Below are 17,500 nucleotides of genomic sequence, written 5' to 3'. Positions count from 1 at the left end.
GCGTTCTCTAATTCTCTCCTTCTCTCTTTCTTTCTCTCTCTCGGAGGACCTGAGCCCTAGGACCATGCCCCAGGACTACCTGACATGATGACTCCTTGCTGTCCCCAGTCCACCTGGCCATGCTGCTGTTCTAGTTTCAACTGACCTGAGCCCTAGGACCATGCCCCAGGACTACCTGACATGATGACTCCTTGCTGTCCCCAGTCCACCTGGCCATGCTGCTGCTCCAGTTTCAACTTCCACCTGACTGTGCTGCTGCTCCAGTTTCAACTGTTCTGCCTTATTATTATTCGACCATGCTGGTCATTTATGAACATTTGAACATCTTGGCCATGTTCTGTTATAATCTCCACCCGGCACAGCCAGAAGAGGACTGGCCACCCCACATAGCCTGGTTCCTCTCTAGGTTTCTTCCTAGGTATTGGCCTTTCTAGGGAGTTTTTCCTAGCCACCGTGCTTCTACACCTGCATTGCTTGCTGTTTGGGGTTTTAGGCCGGGTTTCTGTACAGCACTTTGAGATATCAGCTGATGTACGAAGGGCTATATAAATACATTTGATTTGATTTGATATGTGTGTGTGTGTGTGTGTGTGTGTGTGTGTGTGTGTGTGTGTGTGTGTGTGTGTGTGTGTGTGTGTGTGTGTGTGTGTGTGTGTGTTCACCTGCAGCGAACAGCATGACAGCAACAGGTCTGTTGAAGCGTCTCCGAGAGCCGATACACACTGACACCAGGACCACCAGGAAGGAGAGCAGGACCAGAGCAGCTCCACCTAGCAACAAGGACAGGGTGGCGATCTGCCAGTCTAGAGGAGAGAGAATACATATATAGTTAAGAAAAGAGGTAGAGGAGGGAAAAGAGAGGGGAGGAGCATATGAGAGATAAGGAGGGAGAAGGAGATGGGAGACAGAGAGGGAAGGAGAGATAGAGGACAGAGAGGGAAGGAGAGATAGAGGGACAGAGAGGGAAGGAGAGATAGAGGACAGAGAGGAGGGGAGGATTTGAGGACAGAGAGGGAAGGAGAGATAGAGGAGGGGAGGAGAGATAGAGGACAGAGAGAAGGGGAGAGATAGAGGACAGAGAGGGAAGGAGAGAGAGGACAGAGAGGGGAGAAGGGAGAGATAGAGGACAGAGAGGGAAGGAGAGAGAGGACAGAGAGGGGAGGAGAGATAGAGGACAGAGAGGGAAGGAGAGATAGAGGACAGAGAGGGAAGGAGAGATAGAGGACAGAGAGGGAAGGAGAGATAGAGGACAGAGAGGGAAGGAGAGATAGAGGACAGAGAGGGAGGAGAGATAGAGGACAGAGAGGGAGGAGAGATAGAGGACAGAGAGGGAAGGAGAGATAGAGGACGAGAGAGGACAGAGAGGGGAGGAGAGATAGAGGACAGAGAGGGAAGGAGAGATAGAGGACAGAGAGGGGAGGAGAGATAGAGGACAGAGAGGAGGGAGAGATAGAGGACAGAGAGGGGAGGAGAGATAGAGGACAGAGAGGGAAGGAGGAGATAGAGGACAGAGAGGAGGGAGAGATAGAGGACAGAGAGGAGGGAGAGATAGAGGAACAGAGAGGAGGGGAGAGATAGAGGACAGAGAGGGAAGGAGAGATAGAGGACAGAGAGGGGAGGAGAGATAGAGGACAGAGAGGGAAGGAGAGATAGAGGACAGAGGAGGGAAGGAGAGATAGAGGACAGAGAGGAGGGGAGAGATAGAGGACAGAGAGGAGGAGAGATAGAGGACAGAGAGGAAGGGAGAGATAGAGGACAGAGAGGGGGAGGAGAGATAGAGGACAGAGAGGGAAGGGAGAGATAGAGGACAGAGAGGAGGGGAGAGATAGAGGACAGAGAGGAGGGGAGAGATAGAGGACAGAGAGGGAAGGAGAGATAGAGGACAGAGAGGGAAGGAGAGATAGAGGACAGAGAGGGAAGGAGAGATAGAGGACAGAGAGGGAGGAGAGATAGAGGACAGAGAGGGAAGGAGAGATAGAGGACAGATAGGGAAGGAGAGATAGAGGACAGAGAGGGAAGGAGAGATAGAGGACAGAGAGGGAAGGAGAGATAGAGGACAGAGAGGGAAGGAGAGATAGAGGACAGAGAGGGAGGAGAGATAGAGGACAGAGAGGGGAGGAGAGATAGAGGACAGATGAGGGGGGAGAGATAGAGGACAGAGAGGGGAGGAGAGATAGAGGACAGAGAGGGGAAGGAGAGATAGAGGACAGAGAGGAGGGGAGGATAGAGGACAGAGAGGAGGAGAGATAGAGGACAGAGAGGGGAGGAGAGATAGAGGACAGAGAGGGAAGGAGAGATAGAGGACAGAGAGGAGGGGAGAGATAGAGGACAGAGAGGAGGGGAGAGATAGAGGACTAGAGAGGAGGAGGAGAGATAGAGGACAGAGAGGGAAGGAGAGATAGAGGACAGAGAGGGGAGGAGAGATAGAGGACAGAGAGGGAAGGAGAGATAGAGGACAGAGAGGGAAGGAGAGATAGAGGACAGAGAGGAGGGGAGACGATAGAGGACAGAGAGGAGGGGAGAGATAGAGGACAGAGAGGGAAGGAGAGATAGAGGACAGAGAGGAGGGGAGAGATAGAGGACAGAGAGGGAAGGAGAGATAGAGGACAGAGAGGAGGGGAGAGATAGAGGGACAGAGAGGAGGGGAGAGATAGAGGACAGAGAGGGAAGGAGAGATAGAGGACAGAGAGGGAAGGAGAGATAGAGGACAGAGAGGGAAGGAGAGATAGAGGACAGAGAGGGGAGGAGAGATAGAGGACAGAGAGGGAAGGAGAGATAGAGGACAGAGAGGGAAGGAGAGATAGAGGACAGAGAGGGAAGGAGAGATAGAGGACAGAGAGGGGAGGAGAGATAGAGGACAGAGAGGAGGGGAGAGATAGAGGACAGGAGAGGGGGAGGAGAGATAGAGGACAGAGAGGGAAGGAGAGATAGAGGACAGAGAGGAGGGGAGAGATAGAGGACAGAGAGGAGGGGGCGATAGAGGACAGAGAGGAGGGGAGAGATAGAGGACAGAGAGGGAAGGAGAGATAGAGGACAGAGAGGGGGGGAAGGAGAGCTAGAGGACAGAGGAGGGAAGGAGAGATAGAGGACAGAGAGGGAAGGAGAGATAGAGGACAGAGAGGAGGGGAGAGGTAGGGGAGATGAGGACAGAGGAGGGGAGAGATAGAGGACAGAGAGGGAAGGAGAGATAGAGGACAGAGAGGAGGGGAGAGATAGAGGAGAGAGGAGAGAGGAAGGAGAGATAGAGGACAGAGAGGAGGGGAGAGATAGAGGACAGAGAGGAGGGGAGAGATAGAGGACAGAGAGGGAAGGAGAGATAGAGGACAGAGAGGGAAGGAGAGATAGAGGACAGAGAGGGAAGGAGAGATAGAGGACAGAGAGGGAAGGAGAGATAGAGGACAGAGAGGGAAGGAGAGATAGAGGACAGAGAGGGGAGGAGAGNGGGGAGGAGAGATAGAGGACAGAGAGGGAAGGAGAGATAGAGGACAGAGAGGGAGGGTAGAGATAGAGGACACGAGGAGGGGAGAGTGCCAGGGGAGGGGAGAGATAGAGGACAGAGAGGGAGGGGACGAGATAGAGGACAGAGAGGGAAGGAGAAGAATAGAGGACAGAGAGGGGAGGAGAGATAGAGGACAGAGAGGGAAGGAGAGATGAGAGGACAGAGGAGGGAAGGAGAGATAGAGGACAGAGAGGAAGGGAGAGATAAGAGGACAGAGAGGGAAGGACGAGATATGAGGACAGAGAGGAGGGATAGATAGCGGACCAGAGAGGGAAGGAGAGAATAGAGGACAGAGAGGAGGGGAGAGATAGAGGACAGAGAGGAGGGGGAGAGAGGAAGAGGACAGAGAGGGAAGGAGAGATAGAGGACAGAGAGGGAAGGAGAGATAGAGGACAGAGAGGGGAAGGAGGATTAGAGGACAGAGAGGAAGGAGAGATAGAGGACAGAGAGGGAAGGAGAGATAGAGGACAGAGAGGGAAGGAGAGATAGAGGACAGAGAGGGGAGGAGAGATAGAGGACAGAGAGGGAAGGAGAGATAGAGGACAGATAGGGAAGGAGAGATAGAGGACAGAGAGGGAAGGAGAGATAGAGGACAGAGAGGGAAGGAGAGATAGAGGACAGAGAGGGAAGGAGAGAGGAAGAGGACAGAGAGGAGAAGGGAGAGATAGAGGACAGAGAGGGAGGAGAGATAGAGGACAGAGAGGGAAGGAGAGATAGAGGACAGAGAGGAGGGGAGAGATAGAGGACAGAGAGGAGGGGAGAGATAGAGGACAGAGAGGAGGGGAGAGATAGAGGACAGAGAGGGAAGGAGAGATAGTGGACAGAGAGGAGGGAGAGATAGAGGACAGAGAGGGAAGGAGAGATAGAGGACAGAGAGGAGGGGAGAGATAGAGGACAGAGAGGGAGGAGAGATAGAGGACAGGAGGAGGGAGAGATAGAGGACAGAGAGGAGGGGAGAGATAGAGGACAGGGAGGGAGAGATAGAGGACAGAGAGGGAAGGAGGAGATAGAGGACAGAGAGGGAAGGAGAGATAGAGGACAGAGAGGGAAGGAGGATAGAGGACAGAGAGGAGGGGAGAGATAGCGGACAGAGAGGAGGAGAGATAGAGGACAGAGAGGAGGGATATCAGGTGTATAAACAAGAGGAGCAACAGCAAGTTGTCAGAGGGAAATGGAGCGAGGGGGGAGAGAGGAACAGCAAGAGAGAGAGAAAGAGGGGAGAGAGGGGGGAGAGGAGAGAGACAGAGAAAGAGGGGAGGGAGAGAGGGGAGACAGAGAAAACGGGGAGGAGATGACGCATGAGGGGAGGGAGAGAGAAAGAGGGGAGTGAAAGAGGGGGAGAGAGAGAGAAAGAGGGGGAGTGAAAGAGGGGGAGAGAGAGAGAGAAAGAGGGGGAGAGAGAGAAAGAGGGGGAGAGAGAGAGAGAGAGAGAAAGAGGGGGAGAGAGAGAGAGAAAGAGGGGGAGAGAGAGAGAAAGAGGGGGAGAGAGAGAGAGAGAGAAAGAGGAGGAGAGAGAAAGGGGGGGTCAGATAGAGACGCTGACCCGCATCTCACTGACACACATCCTTGACTAAAGAGCATTGTTGGCATGTTATCAAAATCAATCTGCCATCATCTCAACCAACCCCCACTAACAACATACAGGCAAGGCAACATCTACACCCCACCCACAACCCCAACCCCACCAACATCTATATCCCACCCACAACATCTACACCCCACCCACAACCCCAACCCCACCAACATCTACACCCCACCTACAACCCCAACATCTACACCCCACCCACAACCCCAACCCCACCAACAACTACACCCCACCCACAACCCCAACCCCAACAACATCTACACCCCACCCACAACCCCAACCCCAACCCCACCAACAACTACACCCCACCAACAACTACACCCCACCCAACAACCCCAACCCCACCAACAACCCCAACCCCACCAACAACTACACCCCACCAACAACCCCAACCCCACCAACAACTATAACCCCACCAACAACTATAACCCCACAAACAACCACACCCCACCCACAACTACACCCCACCAACAACTAAAACCCCACCCACAACCACAACAACCTCACCCACAACCCCAACCCCACCAAAAACTACACCCCACCAACAACCCCCAACCCCACCAACAACTATAACACCACCAACAATTATAACCCCACCAACAACCACACCCCACCTACAACTACACCCCACCAACAACCACAACCCCACCCTCAACCACAACCCCACCCACAACTACAACCGTACCCACAACCACAACCCCACTAACAACTACAACCCCACCCACAACCCCACCAACAACTACACCCCACCAACTACAACCCCACCCACAACTACAACCACAACCCCACCCACAACTACAATCCTACCCACAACCACAACCCTACCAACTACCAACTACCACAACCCCACCCACAACTACAACCCCACCAACCCCACCCACAACTACAACCCCACCCACAACCACAACCCTACCAACTACCCCAACTCTACCAACAACTACAACCCCATCAACTACACCCCACCAACAACTACACCCCACCCACAACTACAACCCCACCCATAACTACACCCCACCCACAACTACAACCCCACCAACAACCCCAACAACAATGCCAACCCCACCAACAACCCCAACCCCACCAACAACTACACCCCACCAACAACCCCACTCACAACAGCAACCCCACCAACAACTACATTCCCACCCACAACCCCATCTACAAACATACCAACAACTACAACCCAACCTACAACCCCCACCCCACCCCACCAACACCACCCCAAGGAGAGGAGGATGGGGGAGAGGAGGCTGGAGGAGAGGAGGATGGGGGAGAGGAGGCTAGGGAAGAGGAGAGAGGAAGAGGATGGGGGAAAGGAGAGGGGAGGAGAATGGAGGAGAGGAGAGGAGAAAGGAGGAGAGGAGAAAATAGGAGAACGGAGGAGAAAGGAGGAGAGAGGAGAAAGGAGGAGAGGAGAAAGGAGGAGAAAGGAGGAGAAAGGAGGAGAGGAGAAAGGAGGAGAAAGGAGGAGAGGAGAAAGGAGGAGAAAGGAGGAGAAGAAAGGAGGAGAGGAGAAAGGAGGAGAGGAGAAAGGAGGAGAAGAGAAAGGAGGAGAGGAGAAAGGAGGAGAAAGGAGGAGAGGAGAAAGGAGGAGAAGAGAAAGGAGGAGAAAGGAGGAGAGGAGAAACGGAGGAGAAACGAGGAGAGGAGAAATGAGGAGAGGAGAAAGGAGGAGAAAGGAGGAGAGGAGAAAGGAGGAGAAAGGAGGAGAGGAGAAAGGAGGAGAAAGGAGGAGAAAGGAGGAGAGGAGAAGGAGGAGAAAGGAGGAGAAAGGAGGAGAAGACACTTAAAGATCTACAGGAGGAAATCATGTACAGTTGTTCCAGCGATGTTAGTGAAAAACAACAAGAACTCAGGACCTCATGATGAAACCTGAAGAAACATCTGAAGTGTTGTGGGTGTCTATGTTCCCTGCCCAGGAGATCCCCTCTTCTCAGTCAGACTGGTTTACACCAGATGAAGAGGGCCATTTCCCACACTAACTGTACCCTGTCCGTATGCATTAACCAAAGGCTGCATCCAAAATGGCACACTATTCCCTTTATAGTGCACTACTTTTGACCAGGGCCCATAGGGTATCCCATAGGACCCTGGTCAAAGGGAACAGTGTGCCATTTGGGATGCCCTCAGAGAGGAGTAGCCTAACGTTGGAGGGGTTTATGTTTCATTCATGTTTCAGCTGTAGTCACAGTGTTCTCACAGTCACTGCTCTCAGCCAATCAGAACACACAGACAGGGAGTCAGCCTGGTTATAAAGAGGACCACATGGTTGTGTTATGGTCGGACCATATGGTCAGTTGAGGAGTGAACCACGGTCACTGCTCTCAGCCTATCAGAAGACATGGTTATTTCCAGAACCGGGGCTGAGGGAGTCATGCTGGTTAGATGGACTGTGTTTGTGTAGTGGTCCGACTGTATGGTCAGAGAGGGAGTGGACCAGTGGCAGACAAGGACACTAGGTAGGGAGAAGGGGTTTACAAGAGGGGGAGGGGGGAGAGAGGGAGTGGACAAGGACACTAGGTAGGGAGAATGGTTACAATAGGGGAAGGGGAGGGGGAGAGAGGGAGTGGACCAGTAGTGGACAAGGACACTAGGCAGGGAGAATGGTTACAAGAGAGAGAGAGACCACTGAGGTCTTCATGTAGCTGGTTGGTGCCAAGAACTACAGACAGTAACATGTGTATTGTGGTCCCCACTTTAAAGAACTACAGACAGTAACATGTGTATTGTGGTCCCCACTTTAAAGAACTACAGACACTAACTTGAACAATACCATTTAGACGATGGACTCAAAATGACTCTGAAGAGCCATGTGAAAGATTCTCACTGAGATGTGGTGTTGAACCTCTCCACCACAGGACCATGTTAGGTGTTTTTAAAAATATATTTTACCTTTATTTAACTAGGCAAGTTAGTTAAGAACAAATTCTTATTTTCAATGATTGCCTAGGAACAGTGGGTTAACTGCCTGTTCAGGGGCAGAACAACAGATTTGTACCTTGTCAGCTCTGGGATTTGAACTTGCAACCTTTCAGCTGCTAGTCCACTGCTCTAACCATTAGGCTACCCCTTTCACACCTCAGTGGGACTTATTTAAAGGAAGGAATGTGTAGCAGCATGTGACTGCCTGGATTAGAGGCCTGGACATTTTTCTCATCACTCAGTTTAGTTATTAGAGGTTCTGACTGGTCACTTCTTACAGGGATTCACCTTTCACCTCAGTGGGCTAAACCAGGGTCACACAGACTGGTTCTTGGTCGTCTTAAACTAATCTACTTTGTAACAACAGTATCTACCTCACACACATGGTTATGGGCTTAACAACAGTATCCACATCACACACATGGTTATGGGTTTAACAACAGTAATCCACTCACACACATGGTTATGGGCTTAACAACAGTATCCACCTCACACACATGGTTATGGGCTTAACAACAGTATCCACATCACACACATGGTTATGGGTTAACAACAGTATCCACCTCACACACATGGTTATGGGCTTAACAACAGTATCCACCTCACACACATGGTTATGGGCTTAACAACAGTATCTACCTCACACACATGGTTATGGGTTTAACAACAGTATCCACCTCACACACATGGTTATGGGTTTAACAACAGTATCCACCTCACACACGGTTATGGGGTTAACAACAGTATCCACCTCACACACATGGTTATGGGTTTAACAACAGTATCCACCTCACACACATGGCTATGGGCTTAACAACAGTATCCACCTCACACACATGGTTATGGGCTTAACAACAGTATCTACCTCACACACATGGTTATGGGTTTAACAACAGTATCCACCTCACACACATGGTTATGGGTTTAACAACAGTATCCACCTCACACACATGGTTATGGGTTTAACAACAGTATCCACCTCACACACATGGTTATGGGTTTAACAACAGTATCTACCTCACACACATGGTTATGGGCTTAACAACAGTATCTACCTGTATCATGTCAGATATAGAGTTGAAATGTATTACATCTTGAGTTTTCATCCCAATATTACACTTCATATACATCACAGAAGACTGAAATAAAACAAAACTGTTTGATATGAAAAGAAGTGTATTAATTATGAAATGATGAATAACATTCCACCCATGAGGCCACTAGAGGGCGATTTGGTCCTTTGACTACAGGAAAGGTATTAAAGATTATCCATACATTGCGTCTTAAATTGCCTGTAGTTGTGCACACATCCATGTGTGTGTGGTGTGTGTGTGTGTGTGTGTGTGTGTGTGTGTGTGTGTGCAACATGTGTGTGTGTCCATGTGTGTGTATGTCCATGTGTGTGTGTGTGTATGTTCGTGTGTGTGTGTGTGTGTGTGTGTATGTCCATGTGTGTGTGTGTGTGTGTATGTGTGTGTGTGTGTGTGTGTGTGTGTGTGTGTGTGTGTGTGTGTATGTGTGTGTGTGTGTGTGTGTATGTGTGTGTGTGTGTGTGTGTATGTCTCTACGTCTCTATAGTCCCTGACTCCATTAATGTCAGCAGGAACATTATATCAAACTCATTCCACAGAGGGCCGTCTGAGGGTCTTCACTCCTCCCTTGTACTTGATTTATGAATTAAGGTCACTAACTAGTAAAAAAAACTCCCCTCACCTAATTGTGTATGTCTTAATTGAAAGGAAAAACCAAAAACCTGCAGACACTCAGCCCTCCATGGAATGAGTTTGACTCTCCTGTCCTCGGGGGTCCTTCTCTGACTGTGGCTGTGGGATGCAAACCATCACCATATTGTTTTCCATTGTTCATTCAGAGGCCACAAATAGACCAGAACCTTCTGAGGACCTCTCTCTGTTAGAGAGGAGAGGAGAGAGGAGAGGAGAGGAGAGGAGAGGACGAGGAGAGGAGAGGAGAGGAGAGGAGAGGAGAGGAGAGGAGAGGAGAGGAGAGGAGAGGAGAGGAGAGGAGAGGAGAGGAGAGGAGAGGAGAGGAGAGGAGAGGAGAGGAGAGGAGAGGAGAGGAGAGGAGAGGAGAGGAGAGGAGAGGAGAGGAGCAAAGAGAAGAGGATATTAGTCTGCCCTGATCCCAATTTGCCTGTCCTTAAAGAGAGCTAGGTATCCTTACCACACGGAGCGACCGACCCCGACCGCACCGCAGCGAATCATGTCTGACATGAAATATTCACCAGTGTGAAGAAAGTCTGAAAAATAGGTCAGTCAAACTAGCCAGGCTCTTTAAACACATCCTGACATAGGAGTGGAATGATCCTGTCCTCCATTGAGGAAGGAGGGAAGGAGGAGGGATGGAGGGAGGGAGGGATAGAGGGAAGGAAGAGGGAAGGAGGGATGGAGGAAAGGAGGGAGGGATAGAGGGAAGGAGGGATGGAGGAAAGGAGGGAGGGATAGAGGGAAGGAGGAGGGAAGGAGGGAGGGAAGGAGAGATGGAGGGACAAAGGAGGGAAGGAGGGATGGAGGAGGGAGGAAAGGAGGGAGGGAAGGAGAGAGGGAGGAAAGGAGAGATGGAGGAGGGAGGGGGATAAAACAGCAGCAGCACATCACTGTGGATTGGTCATGCATTAACTGGAGAGTTTGGTGTGTGTGTGTGTGTGTGTGTGTGTGTGTGTGTGTGTGTGTGTGTGTGTGTGTGTGTGTGTGTGTGTGTGTGTGTGTGTGTGTGTGTGTGTGTGTGTGTGTGTGCTGGAGTTGGACTAGCACTGAATCAGATAGTGAGATCTACAGAAGAGATAGAGCTGTCATTAAACTATTAGAATTTTAATTGAATTTCTAAGTTGCAGAATCGTCATTACAGAAACCCCCTCTGGTCAAAACATGGGATAAACTCTCTCTCTCTCTACAAAATGGTCTCTTACGGTTTCCACTGACTGATTTGTCTGAAACACACAAACACACCCTGTAGAGGGAGGGAGACAGAGAGAGAGAGAAATGGGGGAGAGAGAGAGATGGGGAAGAGAGAGGTGGGGGCGAGAAAGAGAGCGAGAGAGACAGAGAGATGGGGAGATGGAGAGGGAGAGAGACAGAGATGGGGAGATGGAGAGGGAGAGAGACAGAGAGATGGGGAGATGGAGAGGGAGAGAGACAGAGAGATGGGGAGATGGAGAGGGAGAGAGACAGAGACAGAGAGATGGGAGATGGAGAGGGAGAGAGACAGAGAGATGGGGAGATGGAGAGGGAGAGAGACAGAGACAGAGAGATGGGGAGATGGAGAGGGAGAGAGACAGAGAGATGGGGAGATGGAGAGGGAGAGAGACAGAGAGATGGGGAGATGGAGAGGGAGAGAGACAGAGATGGGGAGATGGAGAGGGAGAGAGACAGACAGATGGGGAGATGGAGAGGGAGAGAGACAGACAGATGGGGAGATGGAGATGGAGAGGGAGAGAGATGGGGAGAGGGAGAGAGACAGAGAGATGGGGAGATGGAGAGGGAGAGAGACAGACAGGTGGGGAGATGGAGAGGGAGAGAGACAGAGATGGGGAGATGGAGAGGGAGAGAGACAGAGAGATGGGGAGATGGAGATGGACAGAGAGATGGGGAGATGGAGATGGAGAGGGGGAGAGACAGACAGGTGGGGAGATGGAGAGGGAGAGAGACAGAGAGATGGGGAGATGGAGAGGAGAGAGACAGACATATGGGGAGATGGAGATGGAGAGGGAGAGGCCTGCCACAGGCCACAGCTGGATGAGTCCAGGCTGCACTTTCAGTGGATGAGAAGAATTTTGAAACATCATATACTGTCAAGAACATCAACATATTCATTTAGAGCCGAGACTGAAAATATAATATATCGCACTCAACAAATGTAAATTACCCCAGATAACAACATAAAACAACTGCAGAAACGGAATAAAATCTAGATAAACTATTTATACAAAGTGTCTGAGAAATGGAGACAAATGTGAAAAGAGGAAATGTATAATTGTGAAAGTGACCTGACAGGACTCTGTGCTCAGAAGAGGGGTTCAGTCAGGCCCTTCATAGCCCGCTGGGAAAAAGGAGACCCCATCAGATCAAAACCAAGTGTGTGAATGTAGCATCCAGTTGCCCTAGTAACTAATCTCCAGGCATTTGCCCCACTGGGAATTTGCTGCTCAATGTTATGCTGCTGGCTGTCTGAAAGAGGGCAAACGTGGGAATTCAACAAAGACTAATTTCTAGAAACCAAAAGCGGAACGAAAAAGCCCCAGCTGGATTGGTGAGCTGGCGTGGAAAAAATCCCACGCTTCCCAAAGCTCATCTCTAATGAGCAAATAAGGTTCCCCCTCCCCAAAGAGTTCCTCCACGTGTCATCTAGTCGTTCTGGAACAGTCCATAATCTAGTTTTAGATGATAAATGGATTCGTAAAGCTCAACTGTTTCACCTGTAGGTGAATTTGCAAGCCAGGCACAGGGGTGAGAGGGACATGGCTGAGGCAAGAAAAATACACATTTTAAAGTAAATATTTGAGGTCTGTCTGATCGAGATGCTCTGCTTTTTTTAACACCACATTCAACCAAACAAGTCCTGCTCTGGTTGTATCTGGACTATGGCCTGGTTATGTAGTCAGGAGCTGCAAGGAAGGACATAGGAGAGATGTAAAGAAGGACATAGGGGAGATGTAAAGAAGGACATAGGGGAGATGTAAAGAAGGACATAGGGGAGATGTAAAGAAGGACAGGAGAGATGTAAAGAAGGACAGGAGAGATGTAAAGAAGGACAGGAGAGCTGTAAAGAAGGACAGGAGGGATGTAAAGAAGGACAGGAGAGCTGTAAAGAAGGACAGGAGGGATGTAAAGAAGGACAGGAGAGATGTAAAGAAGGACAGGAGGGATGTAAAGAAGGACAGGGGAGATGTAAAGAAGGACAGGAGGGATGTAAAGAAGGACAGGAGAGCTGTAAAGAAGGACAGGAGGGATGTAAAGAAGGACAGGAGAGATGTAAAGAATGACAGGAGAGCTGTAAAGAAGGACAGGAGGGATGTAAAGAAGGACAGGAGAGCTGTAAAGAAGTACAGGACAGATGTGAAGAAGGACAGGAGAGATGTAAAGAAGGACATAGGAGAGCTGTAAATAAGGACATAGGAGAGATGTAAAGAAGGACATAGGAGAGCTGTAAAGAAGGACATAGGAGAGCTGTAAAGAAGGACATAGGAGAGATGTAAAGAAGGACAGGAGAGCTGTAAAGAAGGACAGGAGAGCTGTAAAGAAGGACATAGGAGAGATGTAAAGAAGGACATAGGAGAGATGTAAAGAAGGACAGGAGAGCTGTAAAGAAGACCATAGGAGAGATGTAAAGAAGGACATAGGGGAGATGTAAAGAAGGACAGGAGAGCTGTAAAGAAGGACAGGAGGGATGTAAAGAAGGACAGGAGAGCTGTAAAGAAGGACAGGAGAGCTGTAAAGAAGTACAGGACAGATGTAAAGAAGGACAGGAGAGATGTAAAGAAGGACAGGAGAGCTGTAAAGAAGGACAGGAGGGATGTAAAGAAGGACAGGAGAGCTGTAAAGAAGGACAGGAGGGATGTAAAGAAGGACAGGAGAGCTGTAAAGAAGGACAGGAGGGATGTAAAGAAGGACAGGAGAGATGTAAAGAAGGACAGGAGGGATGTAAAGAAGGACAGGGGAGATGTAAAGAAAGACAGGAGGGATGTAAAGAAGGACAGGAGAGCTGTAAAGAAGGACAGGAGGGATGTAAAGAAGACAGGAGAGATGTAAAGAAGGACAGGAGAGCTGTAAAGAAGTACAGGAGGGATGTAAAGAAGGACAGGAGAGCTGTAAAGAAGTACAGGACAGATGTAAAGAAGGACAGGAGAGATGTAAAGAAGGACATAGGAGAGCTGTAAATAAGGACATAGGAGAGATGTAAAGAAGGACATAGGAGAGATGTAAAGAAGGACATAGGAGAGCTGTAAAGAAGGACATAGGAGAGCTGTAAAGAAGGGCATAGGAGAGATGTAAAGAAGGACATAGGAGAGATGTAAAGAAGGACACAGGAGAGCTGTAAAGAAGGACAGGAGAGCTGTAAAGAAGGACATAGGAGATATGTAAAGAAGGACATGAGAGATGTAAAGAAGGACATAGGAGAGATGTAAAGGACATAGGAGAGCTGTAAAGAAGGATATATGAGAGCTGTAAAGAAGGACATAGGAGAGCTGTAAAGAAGGACATAGGAGAGATGTAAAGAAGGACATAGGAGAGATGTAAAGAAGGACAGGAGAGCTGTAAAGAAGGACAGGAGAGCTGTAAAGAAGGACATAGGAGAGATGTAAAGAAGGACATAGGAGAGCTGTAAAGAAGGACATAGGAGAGCTGTAAAGAAGGACATAGGAGAGCTGTAAAGAAGGACATAGGAGAGTTGTAAAGAAGGACATAGGAGAGCTGTAAAGAAGGACATATGAGAGCTGTAAAGAAGGACATATGAGAGTTGTAAAGAAGGACATAGGAGAGTTGTAAAGAAGGACATAGGAGAGTTGTAAAGAAGGACATAGGAGATATGTAAAGAAGGACATAGGAGAGTTGTAAAGAAGGACATAGGAGAGATGTAAAGGAGGACATTGGAGAGCTGTAAAGAAGGACATAGGAGAGCTGTAAAGAAGGACATAGGAGAGCTGTAAAGAAGGACATATGAGAGCTGTAAAGAAGTACATAGGAGAGTTGTAAAGAAGGACATAGGAGAGATGTAAAGAAGGACATAGGAGAGATGTAAAGGACATAGGAGAGCTGTAAAGAAGGACATAGGAGAGCTGTAAAGAAGGACATATGAGAGCTGTAAAGAAGTACATAGGAGAGTTGTAAAGAAGGACATAGGAGAGATGTAAAGAAGGACATAGGAGAGATGTAAAGGACATAGGAGAGCTGTAAAGAAGGACATAGGAGAGCTGTAAAGAAGGACATAGGAGAGATGTAAAGAAGGACAGGAGAGATGTAAAGAAGGACAGGAGGGCTGTAAAGAAGGACATAGGAGAGATGTAAAGAAGGACAGGAGAGCTGTAAAGAAGGACAGGAGAGCTGTAAAGAAGGACATAGGAGAGCTGTAAAGAAGGACATAGGAGAGCTGTAAAGAAGGACGTAGGAGAGATGTAAAGAAGGACATAGGAGATCTGTAAAGAAGGACATAGGAGAGATGTAAAGAAGGACATAGGAGAGATGTAAAGAAGGACAGGAGAGCTGTAAAGAAGGACAGGAGAGCTGTAAAGAAGGACATAGGAGAGATGTAAAGAAGAACATAGGAGAGATGTAAAGAAGGACAGGAGAGCTGTAAAGAAGGACAGGAGAGCTGTAAAGAAGGACATAGGAGAGATGTAAAGAAGGACATAGGAGAGCTGTAAAGAAGGACATAGGAGAGCTGTAAAGAAGGACATAGGAGAGCTGTAAAGAAGGACATAGGAGAGTTGTAAAGAAGGACATAGGAGAGCTGTAAAGAAGGACATATGAGAGCTGTAAAGAAAGACATAGGAGAGTTGTAAAGAAGGACATAGGAGAGTTGTAAAGAAGGACATAGGAGATATGTAAAGAAGGACATAGGAGAGTTGTAAAGAAGGACATAGGAGAGATGTAAAGGAGGACATTGGAGAGCTGTAAAGAAGGACATAGGAGAGCTGTAAAGAAGGACATAGGAGAGCTGTAAAGAAGGACATATGAGAGCTGTAAAGAAGTACATAGGAGAGTTGTAAAGAAGGACATAGGAGAGATGTAAAGAAGGACATAGGAGAGATGTAAAGGACATAGGAGAGCTGTAAAGAAGGACATAGGAGAGCTGTAAAGAAGGACATAGGAGAGCTGTAAAGAAGGACATAGGAGAGATGTAAAGAAGGACAGGAGAGATGTAAAGAAGGACAGGAGAGCTGTAAAGAAGGACATAGGAGAGATGTAAAGAAGGACAGGAGAGCTGTAAAGAAGGACAGGAGAGCTGTAAAGAAGGACATAGGAGAGCTGTAAAGAAGGACATAGGAGAGCTGTAAAGAAGGACATAGGAGAGATGTAAAGAAGGACATAGGAGAGATGTAAAGAAGGACATAGGAGAGCTGTAAAGAAGGACATAGGAGAGATGTAAAGAAGGACATAGGAGAGATGTAAAGAAGGACATAGGAGAGATGTAAAGAAGGACATAGGAGAGCTGTAAAGAAGGACATAGGAGAGTTGTAAAGAAAACAACACCTCACAACACAACGCCCCTCCCCTACCTGACCTAAATAATTGGTCTATGTAAAACCATATGGTTGTCCTGAGTGGTTTGTCACCACAGGTCCTTGTGTATTTCTACATGGATTTTAAACGGATGTCATTCTGTCCTCGAGCTGCTCTGGTCTGTTTGGAGCCCAGGAAGAGTAGCTGATCCAAATCAAATCCTAAAATTAGCCTGTCTGCTTAGTAAATAAACGCACAAACATAGACTGTCTTGGACGTAAAGAGAAGCAGGCGTTCTGTGTGGGCCGGCCAGGGAGCGGAGAGGTGGTTGTGGAAATCAGCGTCAAACAAATGACGGAGGGACGGAGGAGAAAAGAGCACCGGGCAGTCAGAGAGAGAGAGACTCCCACAAGAGATGCTTTGTCATGGCGACAGGACTTTACTGAATCTCCGTAAATGCACAACTTACTGCATCTATGCAGACTATACACCAGCCTCTCAATTCCCTCTTTAGAGCATCGATATTATAATAGTTTAGACTATGTATGAATGGAAACCAATAACCACAAACAATGCAAGGTGAATCCTGCGCTATAATTAGTTGGTTAGGCTACAGATGACGGCCGCGCCACTGGGTCTCACCCACCTGCCTCCAGCGTGCTGTTGCACTGCCAGATCTCAGACGACGCTGCTTTCCAGCACGCCTCCCACAGTGAGAAGCAGTACTGGTCGTCGGCGGTCACCCATGCAGGGCTCATCACGGCTCCAACGTCTAAGCACAGCGCCAGAAACACGCACACCAGTCCCACCAACTTCAAAGGCGTCAGCGCCGAGACGCGCACCTCCTCTGTCTCGCTAACAGACGAAGACATTGTTGCAGGTTTCCGCTGACTGGGAGACTCGCCAGGGCGTTATGCTGCTGTCTGATGTCGCGTTGTGGCTTCTAGAATTCCCCCAATGATCCGTGTTTACATGTAGAATCTAAAGGAGTCACTGGAGATGAGAGAGTCTGGGCTCCCACCGCTACCACTCTGCCGCTGCGCTGTAGCTGATGATGATGATGCCAGTGCAGCGCACCGGCTCTTCCGTTCCAGTAGTGACGTAATGACATCGCTGCCTGAAAATTCTCTCCAAGACACACCGGGTCTTCAGGGTCTTTGTGAGTCTCTCTCTCCACAAACCGCCGGTCTTACATTAGAAAGTGAAAGCTGGCAAGGGAAATCTATGTGAGTGTCTCTGCATCAGTGATAGTGACAGTGTGATTGCAATCACTCCATTGACAGGCCAGAGACTGAAGACTGCTGACTCCATTGTTTT

The 17,500-nt window shown here is 48.9% G+C and overlaps 1 protein-coding gene across 1 annotated transcript in view; it reads right to left on the bottom strand.

Annotated features, from left to right (window-relative positions):
- The window catches only part of LOC116372996 (transmembrane protein 47), a 20,161-nt gene extending 2,788 nt beyond the window's left edge, over window positions 1–17,373 (bottom strand). The window contains exons 1-2 of the mRNA XM_031821590.1: window positions 16,830–17,373; window positions 663–803 (exon numbers count right to left, since the gene is read on the bottom strand). Of these exons, the coding sequence (XP_031677450.1) occupies window positions 663–803; window positions 16,830–17,055 (367 nt within the window). The 5' untranslated portion in view covers window positions 17,056–17,373. The remainder of the gene's footprint in view (window positions 1–662; window positions 804–16,829) is intronic.
- Between the last annotated feature and the right edge of the window lie 127 nt (window positions 17,374–17,500).

This window comes from Oncorhynchus kisutch, unplaced genomic scaffold (assembly GCF_002021735.2).
Source record: "Oncorhynchus kisutch isolate 150728-3 unplaced genomic scaffold, Okis_V2 scaffold3996, whole genome shotgun sequence".
NCBI classification, from domain to species: domain Eukaryota; kingdom Metazoa; phylum Chordata; class Actinopteri; order Salmoniformes; family Salmonidae; genus Oncorhynchus; species Oncorhynchus kisutch.
The sequence above is the reverse complement of the archived record's forward strand: the minus strand, read 5'-3'. Positions and strand labels throughout refer to the sequence as shown.